Source organism: Lipotes vexillifer, unplaced genomic scaffold (assembly GCF_000442215.2).
Source record: "Lipotes vexillifer unplaced genomic scaffold, Lipotes_vexillifer_v1.1 scaffold634, whole genome shotgun sequence".
Classification (NCBI taxonomy): Eukaryota; Metazoa; Chordata; class Mammalia; order Artiodactyla; family Lipotidae; genus Lipotes; species Lipotes vexillifer.
In genome coordinates this window covers 1,783,552-1,806,538 of record NW_006781096.1, presented here as the reverse complement: position 1 = coordinate 1,806,538, position 22,987 = coordinate 1,783,552, and the positions used below count along the sequence as shown (strand labels likewise).

The window sequence follows — 22,987 nt, the reverse complement described above, 5'->3', positions numbered from 1 at the left end:
CCCGCGTCTCCTGCATCGGCAGGCGGACTCTCAAGCACTGCGCCACCAGGGAAGCCCCAACCAAAAATATTTTAAATAGCAGGTTTCTGAAAAGTAGGGACCACATCCGTAATTTAACACTGCAGAGTACAAATGCATACTTGAGCAACTTTTAAAGGAGGGTCATGATGTCCCTAAGGAAAGTACCCCCAGTGAATAACTGAACTTCCGCACTATTTATTCAAAGTGTTACAGCCACACCTTTAAAACAGAGGAGCTGGTTTTGGAGCATGCTCAAGAGTTCCTCTCAACAACCCCACCTCCCAAAAGAGAAAACAATGCAAAAGTACACTTTCCCTGCAGTAGCCTTCTGATTAGAGCTTTAAAACAAAATACAAGGTGGTATATAAGAAATGTACTAATTCAATCGTACCTCATATATAATTCTCTGTACAAGGTCAAATTCTCCCTCCAAAGAGGAATCTAGAAGTAAAGCAAGGGGGTTGAATTTCACCCTCATTCCATGAGCAATCCGCTCTGAACCAGTTTTACGCAAGTTTGTCCTTTTGCCCTGCAAAAGAAATGCACGGAAGGTTAAGGATCCCGGTCTAAGCAAGAGACCAAAAAACAACAAAAAGGGAGGAATAATATCTCATCTGAGATAGTAAAAGGAACTTTGAAAATACATATATATATACACATACATACATATATATATATGTATATATATATATATATATTTAGCACTTAATGAATAAACCCACGTAACTAAGTGGGAAGAATCTAACTCTTTAAAGCCTAGTGAAAACTACATTTGGGTAACAGGCGCTAAGAGTATAATCTGCAGTAGGAAGTGGGCTGGTTCTCCATCAAGGATCAAAATTAGCCAAGATTGGTCTTTAATTACCTAATACAGTAGCGCTAACCCCACATTAATAAACTGGGCAAGAGCACAAACTGAGAATTGTGAGAGCTGACATTTATTGAATGATTATTCATTTATTCCTCTTGAAAACCCTATTATCCCATTTTACAGATAAGGAAGTTGAGGCACACAGCCAGTAAACATCAGAGCTGGAATTCAAATCCAAGGAATCTGGCTTCTTCAAAGCCCCTCCTTTTAACCATATCCAACATAATGCCTCCTGGGGGGGAAGGGGAGTGAAGCATATTATGAAGGTAAAAGATAAAGATGATTAGTCTGTCTTAGACATACCAGGGAGGAATTCTACAAGTCTTAAAATGCTATCACTATTTTATATTTAAAAATTTAACTGTACTCCAAGACACATGGGTAAATTAACCATCTTTTCTACATTTTAATACATCAGGCTTAGAAAACTAAGGCAAATGTTAAAACTAGATCTAACATCCTATAAGATAGGTTTCTTAAACACAGCCAACAGAGTGGAAACATTTCCTAGGGTATGATATGCTGCACATACTTCTCTTTATTTTATTTCAGATGTGGAAGACTACTGAGTTTCGAAAAACGTTAAGTAGCAATGAATATATTTCATAAATGTACAATGGCTAAAATGTTTCTGTCTCTCGAAAAAAAGAAAACAAGAGTGAACATTACATGGCTGAGATAATACAACTCATAAACAGTACAATCATACCCACTTTCAAACAACAGTACGAGACAGTGGCTTCTATTTTACTTGAACCAAGAAGGGGAAAGTTTATAGATCACCTTCCCAGGAAAGTTTATAGATCCCCTTCCCAGCAAAGTTTATAGATCACCTTCCCAGGAATAACAGAATCTTGCAGGTTTAACTCAAAGAGAATCACGCCTCAGGACGGAGCAGCACAGAATTGTTAAAAAAGTGTTAACCTCTATTTTAAAACTTTTTTCACTAGAATTCAATGTTTACCATATAGAATTTTTAAACAAATGTCAAGTGTAAACTAGTAGCTGAGGCAACTTTGGATAATCACTATCTTTGACTTCCACCACATCTAAAAGATGTAATAAGGGATCAAGCATATAAAGCACTTAAAAAACATCCTGACGATATGCTATTGTGCTTTTGCCCAGGTTTTAAAAATTCATAGCTTGGCATCCTACTGAAACAAAATGACTTCAAACTAAACTCTGAAAAAACCAACTTTGAAGACATTTTGGGATTCTGATCTTCTCTCACCTATTTCAAAGTGACATAATAAACTTCCAAAGAAAAGCTTAATATTTGGAAGGAGTGCAGAAGACATGCCCAAGTCAAAACATACAAAGCTTTAGAATAAACATACAAATATGTATGTATGTTTATTAAGAATAACTTAGCGTCATCCAAAACCTATGGGACGCGGCAAAAGCAGTTCTAAGAGGAAAGTTTACAGTGATACAAACTTACCTCAGGAAACAAGAAAAACCTCAACCTAAGCTTACATCTAAAGCAACTAGAGAAGGAAAAACAAAACTTAGCAGAAGAAAAGAAATCATAAAGATCAGAGCAGAAATAAATGAACTAGAGACGAAGAAAACAACAGAAAAGATCAATGAAACTAAAAGCTGGCTCTTTGAAAAGATAAACAAAATTGATACACCTTTAGCCAGACTCGTCAAGAAAAAAAGGGAGAGGGCCCAAATGAACAAAATTAGAAATGAAAAAGGAGAAGTTACAACCGACACCACAGATATACAAAGGACCATAAGAGACTACTACAGGCGACTACATGCCAATAAAATGACTGTCCACACTAGAAGAAATGGACCAATTCTTAGAAAGGTACAATCTTCCAAGACTGAACCAGGAAGAAATAGAAAATATGAATGGACCAATTACAAGTACTGAAATAGAGTAACTTAATGTCAGAGCACAAGGAAACCTGAGGGATCGCCATGATACCCAGAGACTTCAAACCAGGCTGAAGCAGAGGAAAAGGCTGCAGAGGGTCCACCCCACTCTCTGCTCGGTTACCTCCCCCAGCCCCCATTTCATCCAGAACCCTTCCAATTTTATCAGCATTGGAAGTTTGAGGTTCCACCTAAATATGACATTGAAAATAAATTTCACTGCTAGAAAAAGAAAAGTCTGAAAGAGTGATATCACCAATGAGAGAAGTTAAACCATCTGCCCGATTTCACAGAGCTAATCTAGTGATCGAAAGTTCCAAATCCAGGTCTTTTCATTCCCAGTGTTGCCTTCCATAATATGTGACACCAGCTAGAGAAGAAACAGCGAACATGGTGTTTATAGGTATAAGAGCAAAACTTTGTTTCCTTCATAAAGGGGTTCTTTCCCCCAAATTAAAATGTTTGTGATGCTGAATATATTGCGTTTTGATAACATTTATAAGATCCACTCTGTGCCAAGGGAACTGTAAAATAAAGGGCAAGCTGTAGAACACATTTGCTACAACACGCAGTTTAAACACAGACCATCTTTGGTGAATGGCCGGCTGTAAGTACTCACTGGTGTTTCACTGAGTAGGGACAACTAGCCACCTAGAAAGCTGTGACAAGACAAAAGGTTTCTGCAGTGACCACAAGACACCACAGTACTTACAGGAGGCAGAGAAACCTGCCCAGTGATCTCAGGCGGACGCAGGCTCACAGGGTCTTCTCCTGGGCCTTCTGGCTCCCCAGAGGGGTACGGCGGGGGTGGGTAGGGGGGGTACTCCTCGAGGTACACTTCAAGCAGAGGGGGAGCCTCTGGGTTTGGCTCTTCCATGTTGTTCTGGAAACTTGGACTGCTGTCTGGGACTCCTTCAGGCTCATACTCAAGGCCCGGAGAAGGAGCGGGCAGGTCACTGCTCTCTGTACTGGCGCTCCCTGCTTCCCCCGGGGATACCGGCTCAGGGGCCAGAGGGAGCGCCTCCTTCTCTGGCTCCACGTGCAAATATGGATTCTGGGTCTCCATCGGGCTTTCCGGGCTGGCAGTCCCAGAAGTGGACTTCGATGCGTGTGCCGGGACGGAGATGGTCTCCATGGCGGCGATGGTGGTCCTCTGATACAGAAGTTTCTGAATATTCGGCCCATTAGGACCCTCTGGCTCTGTAATAGAGCTGCGTTTCTTTAGTGGCCGTGGTGCATTCGACAGTTTCTTTCGCAGGGCTTCTAGGTCAGCATCGCTCTGGTTTCGGTAAGGATTAGATAAGAAAGGCAGTAATTTGGTTGGGCTCAGTGGCCTAGGAATTCTTTCGTTTTCATGGGTCTCCTGAACTGAAGAAATGGGCTCTGTTTCAGGTTCCGGGCTGCCAGGTTTGCCCTGTGTATTGGAATAAATGTTCTCTGGGAGCTGCTGTGGGTTCTGGGCAGTAGCAATCACAGGCTTGCCATAAACTAATTGGAGATGGAAAAAAAGCCCTGATTAGTATTAATTAAACAAAACTAGCAAATAACAGACATAGCTAACAGTAACTAAAGCCTCTTTTAATTTCATAGTTATTACATAATACCCTTCAATACAACTAATTTTTAAAAATCACAAACAACAAAGCAAGGTTTCCATCGTTGCATAATAAACTTATTACAGAATCAAAACCCTCATTGACTGTAAAGAGGTACCATTATTTTATGCACCAATATGAAAGAAAATGCTGTCAATTATAATTGTAAGAAATCACAGACCGTAATATCCAAATTTAAAATGTCAAAATGTAAAAAAAAATTAAAATAAAAATAAATAAATAAAATGTCAAAATGTAAAAAGAAATTAAAATAAAAATAAATAAATAAAATGTCAAAATGTGAAAAGAATTTAGAATCAGTGAAAACTGGTGATCCTTTCACGTGTCCAGATTAAAACTAAACATGCACTATCCCATCTTTCACAATTTTCAAAAGGAAATCAATGTGAGAAATCATTTGGCTTACAAAATTATTAATAACCACTTCTATTTACCAAAACTATTCTCCTTAAACATTCTGATTACATCATCATTATCTAATTCCCGAATTATTATATTAGCAGTTTTCACCAGACTCATGAAAAAGAGTAAGATGTAGCATATATACTAATTCTCTGCTGTGTAATTACTTTCATGACATTCTGGGCCACAATTACGTGCTTATTTCATAACTAGAAAGCCATTTTCATTCCATTAAAACATAGTGAATTTTATTCCAGTCCCATAAACTAATGACTCTTAGAAAGAACCCAACAAGTTACCAAATTATGTATGTTGAACACAAAGTAATCTTTTTGTGTTTTATATTTAACTAGTAACTGTGTCCTCATCAGAACAACTTAAAATATAGTAGAGAACATTAAAAAAAAAAAAACATATACAGAGGCAGTTGTCTAATCCTCTAGGCACCAAGAACACCTGGTCAGACCTAGAGTGAAGACACATCCCCCTGCGCAGCGATCCCCTGCAGGCACTTTTCCCCACTCACCGAGGAGCTCATCCGTGAGCGGGAAACAAACGCACACAGGAAATTCAACACAGAAGGTTATGTCATCGCTATAGGTTTTATGCATCAATTTTCATATTTATTTCATTTTATGCACCTACCATCTTCGGCTACTACAGTAGCTGACATTTAGCACAAACTCTTTTAAACTCCCCATGGAGAACAGAAGCCATAATGAAACAAATCTCTTAGGACAAAAGCATCAGTCAAAAGAGGTACCAGTCACTGTGCTGTTTACTGATCGACGGCAGCTCTGGTGTAGGATGGAAACACATCCACGCAGGGGAAGACGAGACCAAGAATCTTACCGCTCGGAAAGTGGGGCCCTCGGGGATGGGACTTGGTCAATGCGCTCTGCACGGCCTGCTGGAAGTTTTTGCCGGGAGCCTGGTGCTGGGTATACATAGAGTATATGGAGCTGGCAGCCACGGTCTGGGGTTTTCTGAAGGGCGGAAGGAGGGTGTCCTTGGAAGGCTGAGGCGTGAAGGGCCGGACGGCAGCAGCAGGGGGACTTTCTTGCTTAGAACCTGGAGGAAGGATCTGGTCTGCTTGGCCAACTGAAGGCATGCTGGCAGCCAGCAGGACCCTCTGCTGCTGCCCTGCTGGTTTGGGTTTGTTTCCCGTGGATGCGACAGCCGCTGACAACTGCTGAGGGTTTCCATCTGGCTTAATGTCTGAGGGCGACTGATTAGTTTGTCCAAAATAAGGCAAATTAATCTGTTTTGGTTTTGATGGAACAGGAGGTGGTACCTTAGCTACATTCTTATTTGCAGCCTGTAAACACACACAACAGCCGATTAAAATACTGTGTAACTGGGTATACAGGATGTTCCAGACAACCTAAACTTCACAAATGTTAAGTACAGACTGAAAAGACTAGCTCTACATTTAAAAATCATTAAAAACTTTTAAATCTCTGAACTAAATCACACGTAAAAGGCACTTCAGTAATGCAATACAAATCCTGCCCCGTACGATTTCCTCCGCATTTGCCCCTTCCTATTTGGGCAACGATAAGTGGCCACTTGAAAACTTTTAACTGCCATTTTACATATTCACGGATGGCACCAATAACTGAAAACCATTCTCGTTCATCGGAACTTCACGCAATCTGGGCCACATGGTTAAAAAAAACTCCTAACTTGGAGCATGCAGCCATAGACTGGTTATCAAAGGTTGGGATCCTAACAGTTATGGAAGATTCATCATCAGATTGCTTGACACACCTAAGCTCCAAATTTTGAAGAAACAAGGTAACTGAGCAGCACAAATACAATGTTCTTCAATGCACTAGTATTTTCTTAGAGAATCAAACAAAATATGACCCAGAAGCAAGCATGTTAGTCATGTGCCAGTACGATGTGAGACCACAAATATACTCAAGCAACAGAATTTAAAATAACAGAATGCTGTTGTATTTTCTAATCTTCCAGATAGATTTTGTTTTTTTCTCTCCCTTACATAATACTTTCTCTCTTCTAAAGAAAAAAAAAATGTATATAGAATTACCATTAAATCTTAAAACTGGGATATTCTCAAGTACCTGAGCATCCCGCAAGATATCTTCACTGCTCTGGTTCTTCCTGAGGGTACCAAAGGCGGGTGGCGCAGCAGACTGGTCCACGGTGTCAAACATTGAAAAGGGACGCACTTTCTTCTCCTTCTCCCTCAGCGGAACCTCCCCATCATCAGCTGAAGAAGACAGGAAAAAAAAAGAATCACACTGATAATCAAACTGCTTGCAATAAAATTTCTTATTCACACGTTTCTCTCTCCTCAAACGTATACCCACTAAATGCTCTTCCATTCTTAAATTAAGTTGATTAAAGGATAACCCAACACTACAATGCTAGTACCTTAATTCCCTGGCTAAATGAAGCTGTTCTGGAAATAAACACAGTCCCTGGTCTTAACACACTAGAAAATAAGCTATCTAAAAAAGAATACACAGAACCTTTAGATGCCCAAAACAGAATATTCAGGAACAGCACAAGTAAACCTCACCTTGGTCTGGAGCGTTCCCAGAGCTTTTGGACACAGAAGCAGAGGCTTGCTGGCTCGAGAAAAGATCTGCACTCGGAGGAGTCCAATCAGGGCCAAGCAGATGGATTTTAGAGCCTAGAACACAGAAAAGCAACTGCAATAACCTGGCATTCTAAGGAGATGTTTAATGGTTCACTTTGCTGCTAAGAAGTTAAATCTCTAAAAATGGATTTACATCTCAGACTCACAAAAACCCCAGTAAACTTACTTAGAAAACATCAGATTTTATACTTGTAATTTGAGTGCTCCTGCTGACTCAAACAAATTAATCACCATCAACAGAAAGTCCGTTTGAAGCAGCAAGGATGCATTACTCCTCACCAGGTAAGAAAACGTCACCATCCCACCCAGAAAATGACTTCCAATCTAGCAGACCAAGGGCTCTCTGGTGTGTCTTACATAACCACCACAAGTGATGCACACACAACAAAAGCAAAAGCACGGACTTTCAGCCCATGACTCTGACCTCAGTCTTGGGTAAATCAGAGTATTCAGGTTTTTTCTACACTGGTATTTAAGTTTCAAAGCCATAGCTTTTATTTTTCCTTAAAAAAAAAACAAAACTAACTCTTTCTACAATAAAACCCAGACTATGCAGCACTACTGCTTCACAGTGGCAATTACTGCAAAATAATAAATAATTTTAAAGTTAGCTATTATTTACACATGAAAGTGGTTACAGAAAAGAGACGATTCTATTTTTTTTTCTCCAGGGGTGAGTTTTTAATAAGCTCATTAAAGGATGTTTTTTGCCCTGCTTTTCCTACAACTCTCCCTTCATTTTTTCCTCCTATTATAAAAGTCTGGCTTGCACCTGCCCCCCGCCCCCGGCCAAGTATCTGAGGACTACACACAGAATGCAAAGACCACTAACACAACGAGCCTCTGTTACTTTCACTTTCATCTCCCAATATGTTTACCTTTATTCTAAAAATTATCATCAGGCAAATTCTCACACAGAAACATATACGAAGAGCAAACACCAATCATCAACAGAATGGACCTACTGTCTCGCAGTCTGTGGAGACAACACCGCTAACATATCTGGAGTTTTTATACCACAAGGAAAGTTCTCAAGTTATTAACATCAGATCAAAATTTCCATATTAACGAGAAGGAATTCAAAACAATTTCCAGGTTTTTAAAAACCTGATGTTTTATTTCATTTCCTGAACAGAACCCTATAGTACTTAGGGTTAAGAAAATTATCATTTCTTAACCCCAAAGAACACAAGGAGATTCTTAGAATTGCCACATGAACAAGGGATAGGAAGACATCTTTTTAAACTCAAACTTGGAGGGAAAAAAAAAATCTAAATTAAAAAAAAAAAGACTTGCTGTGAAGCACAAATAAAAGAAAGGTATACAAAAACAAACAAACAAATAAATAACTCAAACTTGGGGGAAAATCATAGTGAACACGGGAGCAACTAAGCCCTGGAATGACTTGGAAATGCCTGGTTTTACCTTTCACTTGTGAAGCGGCCCCAGATCTCATGTTGGGCAGTGTCTGGACTTTCATGGACCCCTCGGAAGCCTGCGTGGCCCCAGGCCCATCGGGCAGGGCTGGCTTCACCAGAAGCTCAGGCCTCGAGGGAATCCGGGGCATAGTTGACGACTGGATATAGGGACCGACCGCAGCCACTCGACTCGGCCCCGACGCCCCCGGCTGGGGCAGGTGTCCATCAGACGAAACCTTAGGAGAAAGCACAGAGCCTTTAGTATTACAAGTCAGGCTGGATCTGACTCAGAAAAGCCCGTGACGTGTTCATAATTTTGTTAAAAATTGGCACTTGCAGGATCTAGCCATCAAATCTACAAGAGATGTCCCCAAACAAAAACACCCCATGGTGAACTCTCACCCACACTTTATTACAAGAATTAGAAAAAAGAGCAGAGCTACGTAGGTGATGATATTAGAAGTATAAGAACAGTGGATTCTCTTTCAAGAAGTCACAGGTCCCGTCCCGTTCTGGAGGACGCACCGAGCAATGATTCTGAAGATGCTGCTGCAAGTACTGACCTCACTGGGACGGTCATCGTCCCCTCCTCCCGACCCCGGCCAACAGCACACTTACTGGAAGGTTCTCTTTCTGCTGCAGGGCCGCCTTCTTCTTCCACAGCCGGTCCCTGAGCTCATTAACACGCTTGTCCATGACCGCCACTTCTGAATTGCGTTTATTCAAGCACTCCCTCTGTTGTTGCAGCTTGGCATTCTGCTCCTGGTTCAGTTTGTTTCTTAACTGAACAAAATTAAGGGAATAAAAGGTAGCCAAGGAGTAGGAAGAAAAATTTCTCAAACGGATAATCACATGGTTCGCTATTATACAATTTCTAAAAATGTAAGGTCCCCCCATACTTCTCATCTCACGGTTTAAAATTAAGTGTTGGACCACCAGCTGTGGTCATAAGGAACACCTCAGATTTCCTGTCCGAGGTACTATAAAGTTTATTCTGGATTCTGCGGGGTTTAGGTCTTCCTCCCCCTCCCCGCTTTAAGGAAAAGAGGCCGAAATCCAGGACTTCCTGCCCCTTATGTGGACAATGCTGTCGTCCTAGAGAGGATGTGCCACTGAATGTCACAGGTGGCCACAGTTTACCTGCAGCTCCTTGTACAGCCGATCAAGCTCAGCCACCGCGGACTGGTTGTCATGGTGACCATCAATCCTGCCATTCTTGAGCATCTCTAGCTGTCTTGTAAGTTCCTCTACTTTTGACACAGCCAGAACGAGCTCCCTCTGCTTTTGCTGGAACAAACTATTCATCTGCTCAATTTCCTCCACTAAAGTAAGAACGAGAAAAGCAACAGTAGTTGAAAAGAAAAATGAGAATGGACTGCTTTCTGGGCAACCAGGATGTACCATAAACTTTCTCATAAAAAGTAGAGAAAATTTTCAGGAATGTCCTAGAATCAACCTATTCCTTTATAAGCACCTCTAAATCAAACAGACATCTCTAAATCAAATCACTAAAATTTTAATTAAAATGGTATTGTAATAGATGGAGCCATTATATGCATAAAAATCCTTACCTTCATCAAAAAAAAATCTATTTTTTTCAGTCAAAAAATAGAGAGAAAGAGGACTTCAGTGCAGGGGGCCTGGGTTCCATCCTTGGTCAGCGAACTAGATCCCACACGCATGCCGCAACTAAGAGTTCACATGCCACAACTAAGGAGCCCTGGAGCCGCAACTAAGGAGCCCGCCTGCTGCAACTAAGACCTGGTGCGACCAAATAAATAAATAAATAAATGAAAACTACTACTACTACTACTACTACTACTACTACGTTTTCCAAAGGGAACTTAGAAACCTTGTCTAAAACATTCAACAGCTGAACTCAATTCAGGGGGAAGCAGCAGCAGCAAAACTGCAGTGAATTATACTTTTCCCAAAAAATCCTTTTAAGTTGATCTACATACAGAGTCTCATCTTATTCTTCTTACTTACTGCTGATTCATATAAACTTCCTACACCAACATGTTTTCTTATACCAATGCGTTTTCTTACACCCAAACAGTCTAACACTGTAGCATTTAGCACTGAGGTAAACCAAATGCGAGCAACTCACCAAGTTTCCCGTTGCTTAGCCTCTTCTGTTCCACGTGGCCTTTAAGCGCTCTCACTTTTTTCAGCTTAGCTTCCTGATTCTCAGCTATTTCTTTGAGCCTCTTAAGTTTTTCCTGTTCAGCAGCTTGTTGCTGTTGACGCTGATCTTGCTGTTTCAAAAACTTTAAGCGCTGTTCCTGAAGATAAAAGCCATCATCAGACATGTCATTTTAAACAGCAGACCACTAACCCACAATTAATCTAACCACACCCTGAGGTGCCCAGGCTGAGGTACACCGGTGGCGTTGCTCTGGTCTCACCATCTGTCCTACACGCTGCTATGAGAACCACCTGGGGAGTTTGTGAAAAACAGACTCTCCCGGGCCCAAGCCTAGAATCTACCTCTTAGGGGGTAAGATCCAGGAACCAGTATTTTTCTCCAAGTGGTCCTTGTGCAGCAAGCAAGCAGTGATCCTTGAACTAGTTTTCATGAGCTGCGGCTATAATTTTAAGAAGGAGCTCATGTAGGGGGGAGGCAGTAAAAGAAAGCTGTTAAATGATATACTTTGAAGTCCAATTTGGATTCAAACCCAAGCTCTGCCACTTATTAGCTATGAGACTTTGGGCAAATTACATAATTTCACCAAATCCACAAGTCTGTCTCTTCACCTATAAAATGAGATGATCACTAGTCCTCCTAGGGCTACAGTGAATGTGAAATGTAAATGTAAATCTCTGTCAACAGTATTGTACATAGTTAGTACACACTCAATACACTTAGAAAAGACCTAAAGAACTACTTAGTGCCTTTAGAAAACTGCAATAATGCAACTTACAATTTTATTTCTATTATATTAAAATTTTTAACTGAGTAATATAGCCACCAATTTATAATCAAGGGTAAACTTCACAGATTAATATGGCTAAAACATACAAATAACACAGAAATAGTTTCAAAATAAGACCCTGAGGGTAGAGAGTTATTCTGTTAACAATGAACCTTTTCCTTTGAATTCATGTCCTTGCAACTCAAGGAATGCTGCATCAGCATCACATGGGACCCTGTTAGAAATGCAAAATGTCAGACTCCAACCCACACCTACTGAATCAAAATATGCATTTTTAACAAGATCCCTAGGTGATCTGTATTCGTATTAAAGTTTGAGAAGCAATGATACACATGATTTTGAAAAAGCTGGTGTCTGGCATCAGAAGTAGAAAGGATGCATTGGAACCCTAGGAAGTATTCCAGGGAAGGCCACCGTGCATGTTGAGAACCACCTTAAAGAATCCCTGGCCATCACTTCAAAGCCCTGCTGGGGACCTTGCTACTCAAACCCTCAAGTTGTTCACCCCAAGAGAACTTACAGTCCCTCAAAGACTGGTCGGCGGCAGAGACTGGGTATTTAGACCAGGGGCTGGCAGACCTGCAGGCGAAATCCAGCTTGCTATCCGTGTCGTAAGTAAAGTCTTCTCGGCACACTGCCATACCTGTTTGTATATGGCTGCGTTCCTGCTACAACTGCAGAGCTGAGACAGCACAGCTTGCAAAGCCTAAAATATGTCAGCCCTTTACAGACAAAGTCTGACAACATCTGGCTTAGACTAGAAGCCCATGGCTGGCAGAAGCAGCAGCAGGGAGACTGGTTTAGATAGAAATGGAGAGGCTTCCCATGTTTTCTTTGTCCAAGGACAGGATGAGAATTAGGTGGTGGTTGAAGAATGTCCCCAGATAAAGGCAAGCAGCCTGTTACCAGTGCCAAGCAGCAGCTGGGGACAGGTTTGCAGGAGCAGCAAGCTCCTCTTGCTGTAGTAATGATTCAGGAGAAGGTTAGCCCAGAGTTGTGCCTACAAGCAAAGCTGAAAGGTTCTTTCCGCTGTTCCTGTTTTACTGATACTCAACATAGAGTGGTTAACTCTGATCAGAATGGTGGTCAGGAAGATCTGGAACAAATGGATGATTTAAGGTTTCTACAAAATGCTGTAGTGAAGAGAAGAAAGCAGGTACCTTTCGGGTTGATGGTATCAACACGTATGTATGAGGTAACTGGTTTACTAGTGAGGATGGAACGTAAACGGCTTTACACACACATTAACAGGAGTGGCCTGTTAGGTCTTTGAAAACACAATATTACCTTAGTGGCCAGCATTTGTTGCTGGGCCTCAATCTGCTGTTGCTGGCGAGATGCCATCTCCTGAAGTTCAGCAAGTGTCAGGTCCATCCTAGGACTATTAACCTACCAAAAAAAAATTGCAAACAATCCAACGTAGTACAAAATGATCACAGAGATTCCTCCCTCAAAGCCCTATTTATAAGCGTCACCTGAACCACACATGGCAAAATTATTTAGTCATTTTTCTTCCATAATATTAAAGAAACCATTAACTTTTATATTAATACTCCACATTGACTTATTAACATATAAAACATACTAACATACAGACCAACACTCTTCTGAGTTGTAAATTTAAATTAACTAGTTTCAATAGTCAATGACACAGATGGAACAATTTGGAATTACCTCGTTCTATAGTTAACTTAAATTAGGAAGGCAGTGTTTGACCATATTAAACATGATACTGGGACACTGGCAGCAAACCTAGAATACAGTCATCAAAACACCCTTTAAAACTATGACAGCAGAATTTTAAAAATTCAAGATACATTGGGTCATCAGGGACAAAGCAAGATGTCCACTCTCTAAACATCCATCGGACATGGTCCTAAGAGGTTTAATCAAGTGCCATAGAACAAAAAAGGAGAAATAAACTGTGTCCAGATTGAAAACGAAAACGCTTCTTGGATGGGGCTAATGGCGGACTGTGGGAGGGCTCACACCAAGGAGTACTCCCCTGAACTTTTGTTGCCAGTGTCCTTGTCCCTGTGGTGAGCCACAGCCACCCTCAGACTCTGCAGGAGACCCTCCAACACTAGCAGAAAAAGAAGAAAAGTAGAAAAAGGAGATAATGAAGGAACAGCCATTATTCAGTCGTTTTTCTGCAGCTTTACCTGAAAGGAGAATTGCTTCTATGTGATTCATTACAAGATACCAACAGCATCAGATACATCAGAAATACATCTACATGTGGAACAACTCCTACAGAACACCTACTGAACGCTGGCAGAAGACCTCAGACCTCCCAAAAGGCAAGAAAGTCCCCACGCACCTGGGTAGGGCAAAAGAAAAAAAAGAAAACATAGAGACAAAAGAACAGGGACGGGACCTGCACCAGTGGGAGGGAGCCGTGAAGGAGGAAAGGTTTCCACACACTGGAAGTCCCTTCGGGGGCGGAGACTGCGGGTGGCGGAGGGGGAAAGCTTCGGAGCTGCAGAGGAGAGCGCGGCAACAGGGGTGCGGAGGGCAAAGCGGAGAGATTCCCGCACAGAGGATCAGGGCCGACCGGCACCCACCAGGCCGAGAGGCTTGTCTGCTCACCCCCCGGGGCGGGCGGGGCTGCCGGGAGGGAGTCCGGGAAAAGTCTGAAGCTGCCGAACAGACAAGAGACTTTTTCTTCCCTCTTTGTTTCCTGGTGCGTGAGGGGAGGGGATTAAGAGCGCTGCATAAAGGAGCTCCAGAGACGGGCATGAGCCGCGGCTAACAGCGCGGACCCCAGAGACGGGCATGAGACGGTAAGGCTGCTGCCGCCGCCACCAAGAAGCCTGTGTGCGAGCACAGGTCACTATCCACACCTCCCGTCCGGGGAGGCCGCCACCGCCAGGGTCCTGGGATCCAGGGACAACTTTCCCGGGAGAATGCTCGGCGCGCTTCAGGCTGGTGCAACGTCCTGCTGGCCTCTGCCGCCGCAGGCCCGCCCCGCACTCCGTGCCCCTCCCTCCCCCCGGCCTGAGTGAGCCAGAGTCCCCGAATCAGTGGCTCCTTTAACCCCGTCCTGTCTGAGCGAAGAACACACGCCCTCCGGCGACCTACGGAGGGGCCAAATCCAAAGCTGAACCCCGGGAGATGTGCGAACAAAGAAGAGAAAGGGAAGTCTCTCCCAGCAGCCTCAGGAGCAGCAGATTAAAGCTCCACAATCAACTTGATGTACGCTGATTCTGTGGAATACCTGAATAGACAACAAATCATTCCAAATTGAGGAGGTGGACTTTGAGAGGAAGATTTATTATTTTTCCCCTTTTCCTCTTTTTGTAAGTGTGTATGTCTATGCTTCTGTGTGAGATTTTGTCTGTATAGCTCTGCTTTCACCATTTGTCCTAGGGTTCTATCCGTCCGTTTTTTGTTTTAATTTTTCTTAATAATTATTTTTTTATTTTAATGACTTTATTTTCTTTTATCTTACTTTATTTTCTTTTATCTTCTTTCCTTCTACTTTTTCTCCCTTTTATTCTGAGCCGTGTGGATGAAAGGATCTAGGGGCTGCAGCCAGGAGTCAGTGCTGTGCCTCTGAGGTGGGAGAGCCAACTTCAGGACACTAGTCCACAAGAGACCTCCCAGCTCCACGGAATACCAAAAGGGGAAAATCTCCCTGAGATCTCCATCTCAACACCAGCACCCAGCTTCATTCAACGACCAGTAAGCTACAGTGCTGGACACCCTATGCCAAACAACTAGCAAGACAGGAACACAACCCCACCCATTAGCAGAGGGGCTGCCTAAAATCATAAGTCCACAGACACCCGAAAACACACCATCAGACGTGGACATGCCCACCAGAAGGACAAGATCCAGCCTCATCCACCAGAACACAGGCACTAGTCCCCTCCACCAGGAAGCTACACAACCCACTGAACCAAACATAGCCACTGGGGACAGACACCAAAAACAATGGGAACTACAAAACCTGCAGCCTGCAAAAAGAAGACCCCAAACACAGTAAGATCAGCAAAATGAGAAGACAGAAAAACACACAGCAGATGAAGGAACAAGATAAAAACCCACCAGACCTAACAAATGAAGAGGAAATAGACAGTCTACCTGAAAAAGAATTCAGAATAGTGATAGTAAAGATGATCCAAAATCTTGGAAATAGAATAGAGAAAATGCAAGAAACATTTCACAAGGACCTAGAAGAACTAAAGGTGAAACAAGCAACGATGAACACAATAAATGAAATAAAAAATACTCTAGATGGGATCAATAGCAGAATAGTTGAGGCAGAAGAACGGATAAGTGACCTGGAAGATAAAACAGTGGAAATAACTACTGCAGAGCAGAATAAAGAAAAAAGAATGAAAAGAACTGAGGACAGTCTCAGAGACCTCTGGGACAACATTAAACGCACCAACATTCGAATTATAGGGGTTCCAGAAGAAGAAGAGAAAAAGAAAGGGACTGAGAAAATATTTGAAGAGATTATAGTTGAAAACTTCCCTAATATGGGAAAGGAAATAGTTAATCAAGTCCAGGAAGCACAGAGAGTCCCATACAGGATAAATCCAAGGAGAAATACGCCAAGACACATATTAATCAAACTGTCAAAAACTAAATACAAAGAAAGCATATTAAAAGCAGCAAGGGAAAAACAACAAATAACACACAAGGGAATCCCCATAAGGTTAACAGCTGATCTCTCAGCAGAAACTCTACAAGCCAGAAGGGAGTGGCAGGACATACTGAAAGTGATGAAGGAGAAAAACCTGCAACCAAGATTACTCTACCCAGCAAGGATCTCATTCAGATTTGATGGAGAAATTAAAACCTTTACAGACAAGCAAAAGCTGAGAGAGTTCAGCACCACCAAACCAGCTTTACAACAAATGCTAAAGGATCTTCTCTAGGCAAGAAACACAAGAGAAGGAAAAGACCTACAATAACAAACCCAAAACAATTAAGAAAATGGGAATAGGAACATACGTATCGATAATTACCTAAAATGTAAATGGATTAAATGCTCCCACCAAAAGACACAGATTGGCTGAATGGATACAAAAACAAGACCCATATATATGCTGTCTACAAGAGACCCACTTCAGACCTAGAGACACATACAGACTGAAAGTAAGGGGATGGAAAAAGATATTCCATGCAAATGGAAACCAAAAGAAAGCTGGAGTAGCAATTCTCATATCAGACAAAATAGACTTTAAAATAAGGACTATCAGAAGAGACAAAGAAGGACACTACATAATGATTAAGGGATCGATCCAAGAAGAAGATATAACAATTGTAAATATTTATGCACCCAACATAGGAGCACCTCAATACATAAGGCAAAAACTAGCAGCCATAAAAGGGGAAATCGACAGTAACACATTCATAGTAGGGGACTTCAACACCCCACTTTCACCAATGGACAGATCATCCAAAATGAAAATAAATAAGGAAACACAAGCTTTAAATGATACATTAAACAAGATGGACTTAATTGATATTTATAGGACACTCCATCCAAAAACAACAGAATACACATTTTTCTCAAGTGCTCATGGAACATTCTCCAGGATAGATCATATCTTGGGTCACAAATCAAGCCTTGGTAAATTTAAGAAAATTGAAATTGTATCAAGTATCTTTTCTGACCACAACGCCATGAGACTAGATATCAATTACAGGAAAAGATCTGTAAAAAATACAAACACATGGAGGCTAAACAATACACTACTTAATAACGAAGTGATCACTGAAGAAATCAAAGAGGAAATTAAAAAATACCTAGAAACAAATGACAATGGAGATACAATGACCCAAAACCTATGGGATGCAGCAAAAGCAGTTCTAAGAGGGAAGTTTATAGCAATACAATCCTACCTTAAGAAACAGGAAACATCTCGAATAAACAACCTAACCTTGAACCTAAAGCAATTAGAGGAAGAAGAACAAAAAGAACCCCAAGTTAGCAGAAGGAAAGAAATCATAAAGATCACATCAGAAATAAATGAAAAAGAAATGAAGGAAACGATAGCAAAGATCAATAAAACTAAAAGCTGGATCTTTGAGAAGACAAACAAAATTGATAAATCATTAGCCAGACTCATCCAGAAAAAAAGGGAGAAGACTAAAATCAACAGAATTAGAAATGAAAAAGGAGAAGTAACAACTGACACTGCAGAAATACAAAAGATCATGAGAGATCACTACAAGCAACTCTATGCCAATAAGATGGACAACCTGGAAGAAATGGACAAATTCTTAGAAATGCACAACCTGCCAAGACTGAATCAGGAAGAGACAGAAAATATGAACAGACCGATCACAAGCAGTGAAATTGAAACTGTGATTAAAAATCTTCCGACAAACAAAAGCCAAGGACCAGATGGCTTCACAGGTGAATTCTATCAAACATCTACAGAAGAGTTAACACCTATCCTTCTCAAACTCATCCAAAATATAGCAGAGGTAGGAACACTCCCAAAGTCATTCCACGAGGCCACCATCACCCTGATACCAAAACCAGACAAGGATGTCACAAAGAAAACTACAGGCCAATATCACTGATGAACATAGATGCAAAAATCCTCAACAAAATACTAGCAAACAGAATCCAACAGCACATTAAAAGGATCATACACCATGATCAAGTGTGGTTTATTCCAGGAATGCAAGGATTCTTCAATATATGCAAATCAATCAATGTGATACACCATATTAACAAACTGAAGGAGAAAAACCATACGATCATCTCAATAGATGCAGAGAAAGCTTTCGACAAAATTCAACACCCATTTATGATAAAAACCCTCCAGAAAGTAGGCATAGAGGGAACCTTCCTCAACATAATAAAGGGCATATATGACAAACCCAGAGCCAACATCATCCTCAATGGCGAAAAACTGAAAGCATTTCCACTAAGGTCAGGAACAAGACAAGGTTGCCCACTCTCACCACTCTTATTCAACATAGTTTTGGAAGTTTTAGCCACAGCAATCAGAGAAGAAAAGGAAATAAAAGGAATCCAAATCGGAAAAGAAGAAGTAAAGCTGTCACTGTTTGCAGATGACATGATACTATACATAGAGAATCCTAAAGATGCTACCAGAAAACTACTAGAGCTAATCAATGAATTTGGTAAAGTAGCAGGATACAAAATTAATGCACAGAAATCTCTGGCATTCCTATATACTAACGATGAAAAATCTGAAAGTGAAATCAAGAAAACACTCCCATTTACCATTGCAACAAAAAGAATAAAATATCTAGGAATAAACCTACCTAAGGAGACAAAAGACCTGTATGCAGAAAATTATAAGACACTGATGAAAGAAATTAAAGATGATACAAACAGATGGAGAGATATACCATGTTCTTGGATTGGAAGAATCAACATTGTGAAAATGACTCTACTTCCCAAAGCAATCTATAGATTCAATGCAATCCCTATCAAACTACCACTGGCATTTTTCACAGAACTAGAACAAAAAATTTCACAATTTGTATGGAAACACAAAAGACCCCGAATAGCCAAAGCAATCTTGAGAACAAAAAATGGAGCTGGAGGAATCAGGCTGCCTGACTTCAGACTATACTACAAAGCTACAGTAATCAAGACAGTATGGTACTGGCACAAAAACAGAAAGATAGATCAATGGAATAGGATAGAAAGCCCAGAGATAAACCCATGCACATATGGTCACCTTATCTTTGATAAAGGAGGCAGGAATGTACAGTGGAGAAAGAACAGCCTCTTCAATAAGTAGTGCTGGGAAAACTGGACAGGTACATGTAAAAGTATCAGATTAGAACACTCCCTAACACCATACACAAAAATTAGCTCAAAGTGGATTAAAGACCTAAATGTAAGGCCAGAAACTATCAAACTCTTAGAGGAAAACATAGGCAGAACACTCTATGACATAAATCAGAGCAAGATCCTTTTTAACCCACCTCCTAGAGAAATGGAAATAAAAACAAAAATAAACAAATGGGACCTAATGAAACTTCAAACTTTTGCACAGCAAGGTCATAAACAAGACCAAAAGACAACCCTCAGAATGGGAGAAAATATTTGCAAATGAAGCAATTGACAGTACAAAGGATTAATCTCTAAAATTTACAGGCAGCTCATGCAGCTCAATAACAAAAAAATAAACAACCCAATCCAAAAATGGGCAGAAGACCTAAATAGACATTTCTCCAAAGAAGATATACAGACTGCCAACAAACACATGAAAGAATGCTCAACATCATTAATCATTAGAGAAATGCAAATCAAAACTACAATGAGATATCATCTCACACCGGTCAGAATGGCCATCATCAAAAAATCTAGAAACAATAAATGCTGGAGAGGGTGTGGAGAAAAGGGAACACTCTTGCACTGCTGGTGGGAATGTGAATTGGTACAGCCACTATGGAGAACAGTATGGAGGTTCCTTAAAAAACTACAAATAGCACTACCATACGACCCAGGAATCCCACTACTGGGCATATACCCTGAGAAAACCATAATTCAAAGAGTCATGTACCAAAATGCTCACTGCAGCTCTATTTACAATAGCCAGGAGATGGAAACAACCTAAGTGTTCATCATCAGATGAATGGATAAAGAAGATGTGGCACATATATACAATGGAATATTACTCAGCCTTAAAAAGAAATGAAATTGAGCTATTTGTTATGAGGTGGATGGACCTAGAGTCTGTCATACAGAGTGAAGTATGTCAGAAAGAGAAAGACAAATACCGTATGCTAACAAATATATATGGAATTTAAGGGGAAAAAAATGTCATGAAGATCCTAGGGGTAAAACAGGAATAAAGACACAGACCTACTAGAGAATGGACTTGAGGATATGGGGAGGGGGAAGGGTAAGCTGTGACAAAGTGAGAGAGTGGCATGGACATATATACACTACCAAACGTAAAATAGATAGCTAGTGGGAAGCAGCCGCATAGCACAGGGAGATCAGCTCGGTGCTTTGTGACCACCTAGAGGGGTGGGATAGGGAGGGTGGGAGGGAGGGAGACGCAAGAGGGAGGAGATATGGGAACATATGTATATGTATAACTTATTCACTTTGTTATAAAGCAGAAACTAACACACCATTGTAAAGCAATTATACTCCAATAAAGATGTAAAAACAAACAAAAAAGTTTCTTTTCTGTCTTTACACAAAGACAACACAATCATCTATGAAGAAAATCCTATGGAATCTACAAAAAAGCTACCAGAATAACTTATTTAGCAAGAATGCAGGATAAAACATCAATATGCCCAAAGCAATTATATTTCTATATATTAGCAACAACCAGAAACTGAAGAAAATACTTTTTTAATACCACTAACAATAGCATAAAAAACATGAAGCACTTAGGAATCAATGTAACAGAAGATGTGCCAGATCTGCACACTGAAAACTTCAAAACATGGCTGAGAGAGAGAAGACTTAAATAAATGGCGAAGTCGTGCCCATGAACCGAAAAGCTCGAACTGAAAAGCTCAATATTGTCAAGACGGCAATTCTTCCCAAACTGACCTACAGAGTCAACAGAATCCCAACCAAAACTCCAGCAGGCTTTTTTTGTATAAATTGACAACCAAATTCTAAAATTCCATATGGAAGTGCAAAGGACATACAATAGCCAAAACTTTGTAAAGAATGAAGTTGAAAACATACACTACCTGACTTCAAGACTTACCATGTTTCAGTAACCAATACAGTGTGTTACTGACATCATGATAGATAAACAGATCAATTGTGCAGGATAGAGAGTACAAAAATAGACCCACACATACACGGGGTAATTGATTTTAGAAAAAAAGGCCATTGAGTGGAGAAAGTTCAGTGTTTTCAACAAATACTGCTTGTACAACTGCTATCCATATACGAAAAACAAAATGAACTTTAACTCTCACACCATACGCAAATGTTACTGCAAAATGGATCATAAACTTAGATGTAAAATCTAAAACTAGAAAACTTCTCAACTGATCAATTATACTGTATTAAAATTAAGAACAAGTCATAGACTGGGAAAAATATTTGCGAATCATCTATGTAATAAAAAACTTGGATCCAGAATATATAAAGAAGCCTTAAACTCAGTAATAAGAAAGTAAACAACCCAATAAAGAAAAAATGAAGCAAAAGAGGTGAACAAATACTTCACCAAAGACAATACACAAATGGCAACTAAGCACATGATAGATGCCCAACATCATTAGCCATTAGAGAGATACAAATTAAAACCACAATGTAATACCACTACACACCTATTAGACAGCCAAAATGAAAAGGAATGACCATACCAAATGTTGGCAAGGATGTGCAAAAACTAGAACTCTCTGGTGGGGAAGGTAAAATAAAACAATCACTTTGGAAAACACTCTGGCAGCTTTTTAAAAGTTAACATACAACACACCACTGTAAAGCAATTATACTCCAATAAAGACGTTAAAAAAAAAAAAAAGTTAACATACATCTACCAAATGACCCCACCATTCCACTCCTAAGTATCCACCCAAGAGAAATAAAAGTATATGTCCATACAAAGATGTGTACCCAAATATTCATTGTAGCTTGATATGGAGTAACTGGAAACAACCCAAATGTCCATCAACAGATGAATGGATAAGGAGTGGTGTAACCAGACAATGAAGCAATAAAAAGGAATCAACTATTACTACACACAGCAATAAAAAGGAATCAACTATTGCTACACACAGCAAAATGGATTAATCTCAAAATAATTATCCTGAGTAAATTCAGACAAAAAGAGTACATACTGGATGGCTCCATTTATCCTAGATTCTAGAAAATATAACTAATTTGTAGTGACATAAAGGAGACTTGCTAGCAGTTCCCTGAGGATGGGGAGGGAGGCAAGAAGGAAAGGATTACAGAAGGACATGAGGAAACTTTTTTTGCGGGGGGGAGGGGGTGATGGATATGTTCATTATCTTCATTATGGTAATGGCTTCACAGGTGTACACATATGTCAAAACTTATCAAATTGTATACCTGAAATATGTGCAGTTTATCATATGACAATTATACTTCTATCAAGATGTTTTCTAACAACCCAGTGATGGGATTTCCCTGGTAGTCCAGTGGCTAAGACTCTGCATTTCCAGTACAGGGGGCATGGGTTCGATCCTTGGTCGGGAAACTACGATCCCGCATGCTGCGTGGCCGAAAAAAAACAAACAAAAACAAAAAC

General features: G+C 40.5%; 1 protein-coding gene across 2 annotated transcripts in view; it reads right to left on the bottom strand.

Moving 5' to 3' along the window:
- Positions 1–22,987, bottom strand: part of TP53BP2 (tumor protein p53 binding protein 2) — a 71,242-nt gene that overhangs the window by 9,922 nt on the left and 38,333 nt on the right. For both annotated transcript variants that reach the window (XM_007454484.1, XM_007454485.1), the window contains 10 exons: positions 13,068–13,169; positions 10,955–11,129; positions 9,985–10,166; positions 9,463–9,627; positions 8,852–9,080; positions 7,346–7,459; positions 6,885–7,033; positions 5,650–6,115; positions 3,492–4,267; positions 413–550 (listed from right to left, as the gene is read on the bottom strand). In XM_007454484.1, coding sequence (XP_007454546.1) covers positions 413–550; positions 3,492–4,267; positions 5,650–6,115; positions 6,885–7,033; positions 7,346–7,459; positions 8,852–9,080; positions 9,463–9,627; positions 9,985–10,166; positions 10,955–11,129; positions 13,068–13,169 — 2,496 coding nt within the window. The remainder of the gene's footprint in view (positions 1–412; positions 551–3,491; positions 4,268–5,649; positions 6,116–6,884; positions 7,034–7,345; positions 7,460–8,851; positions 9,081–9,462; positions 9,628–9,984; positions 10,167–10,954; positions 11,130–13,067; positions 13,170–22,987) is intronic.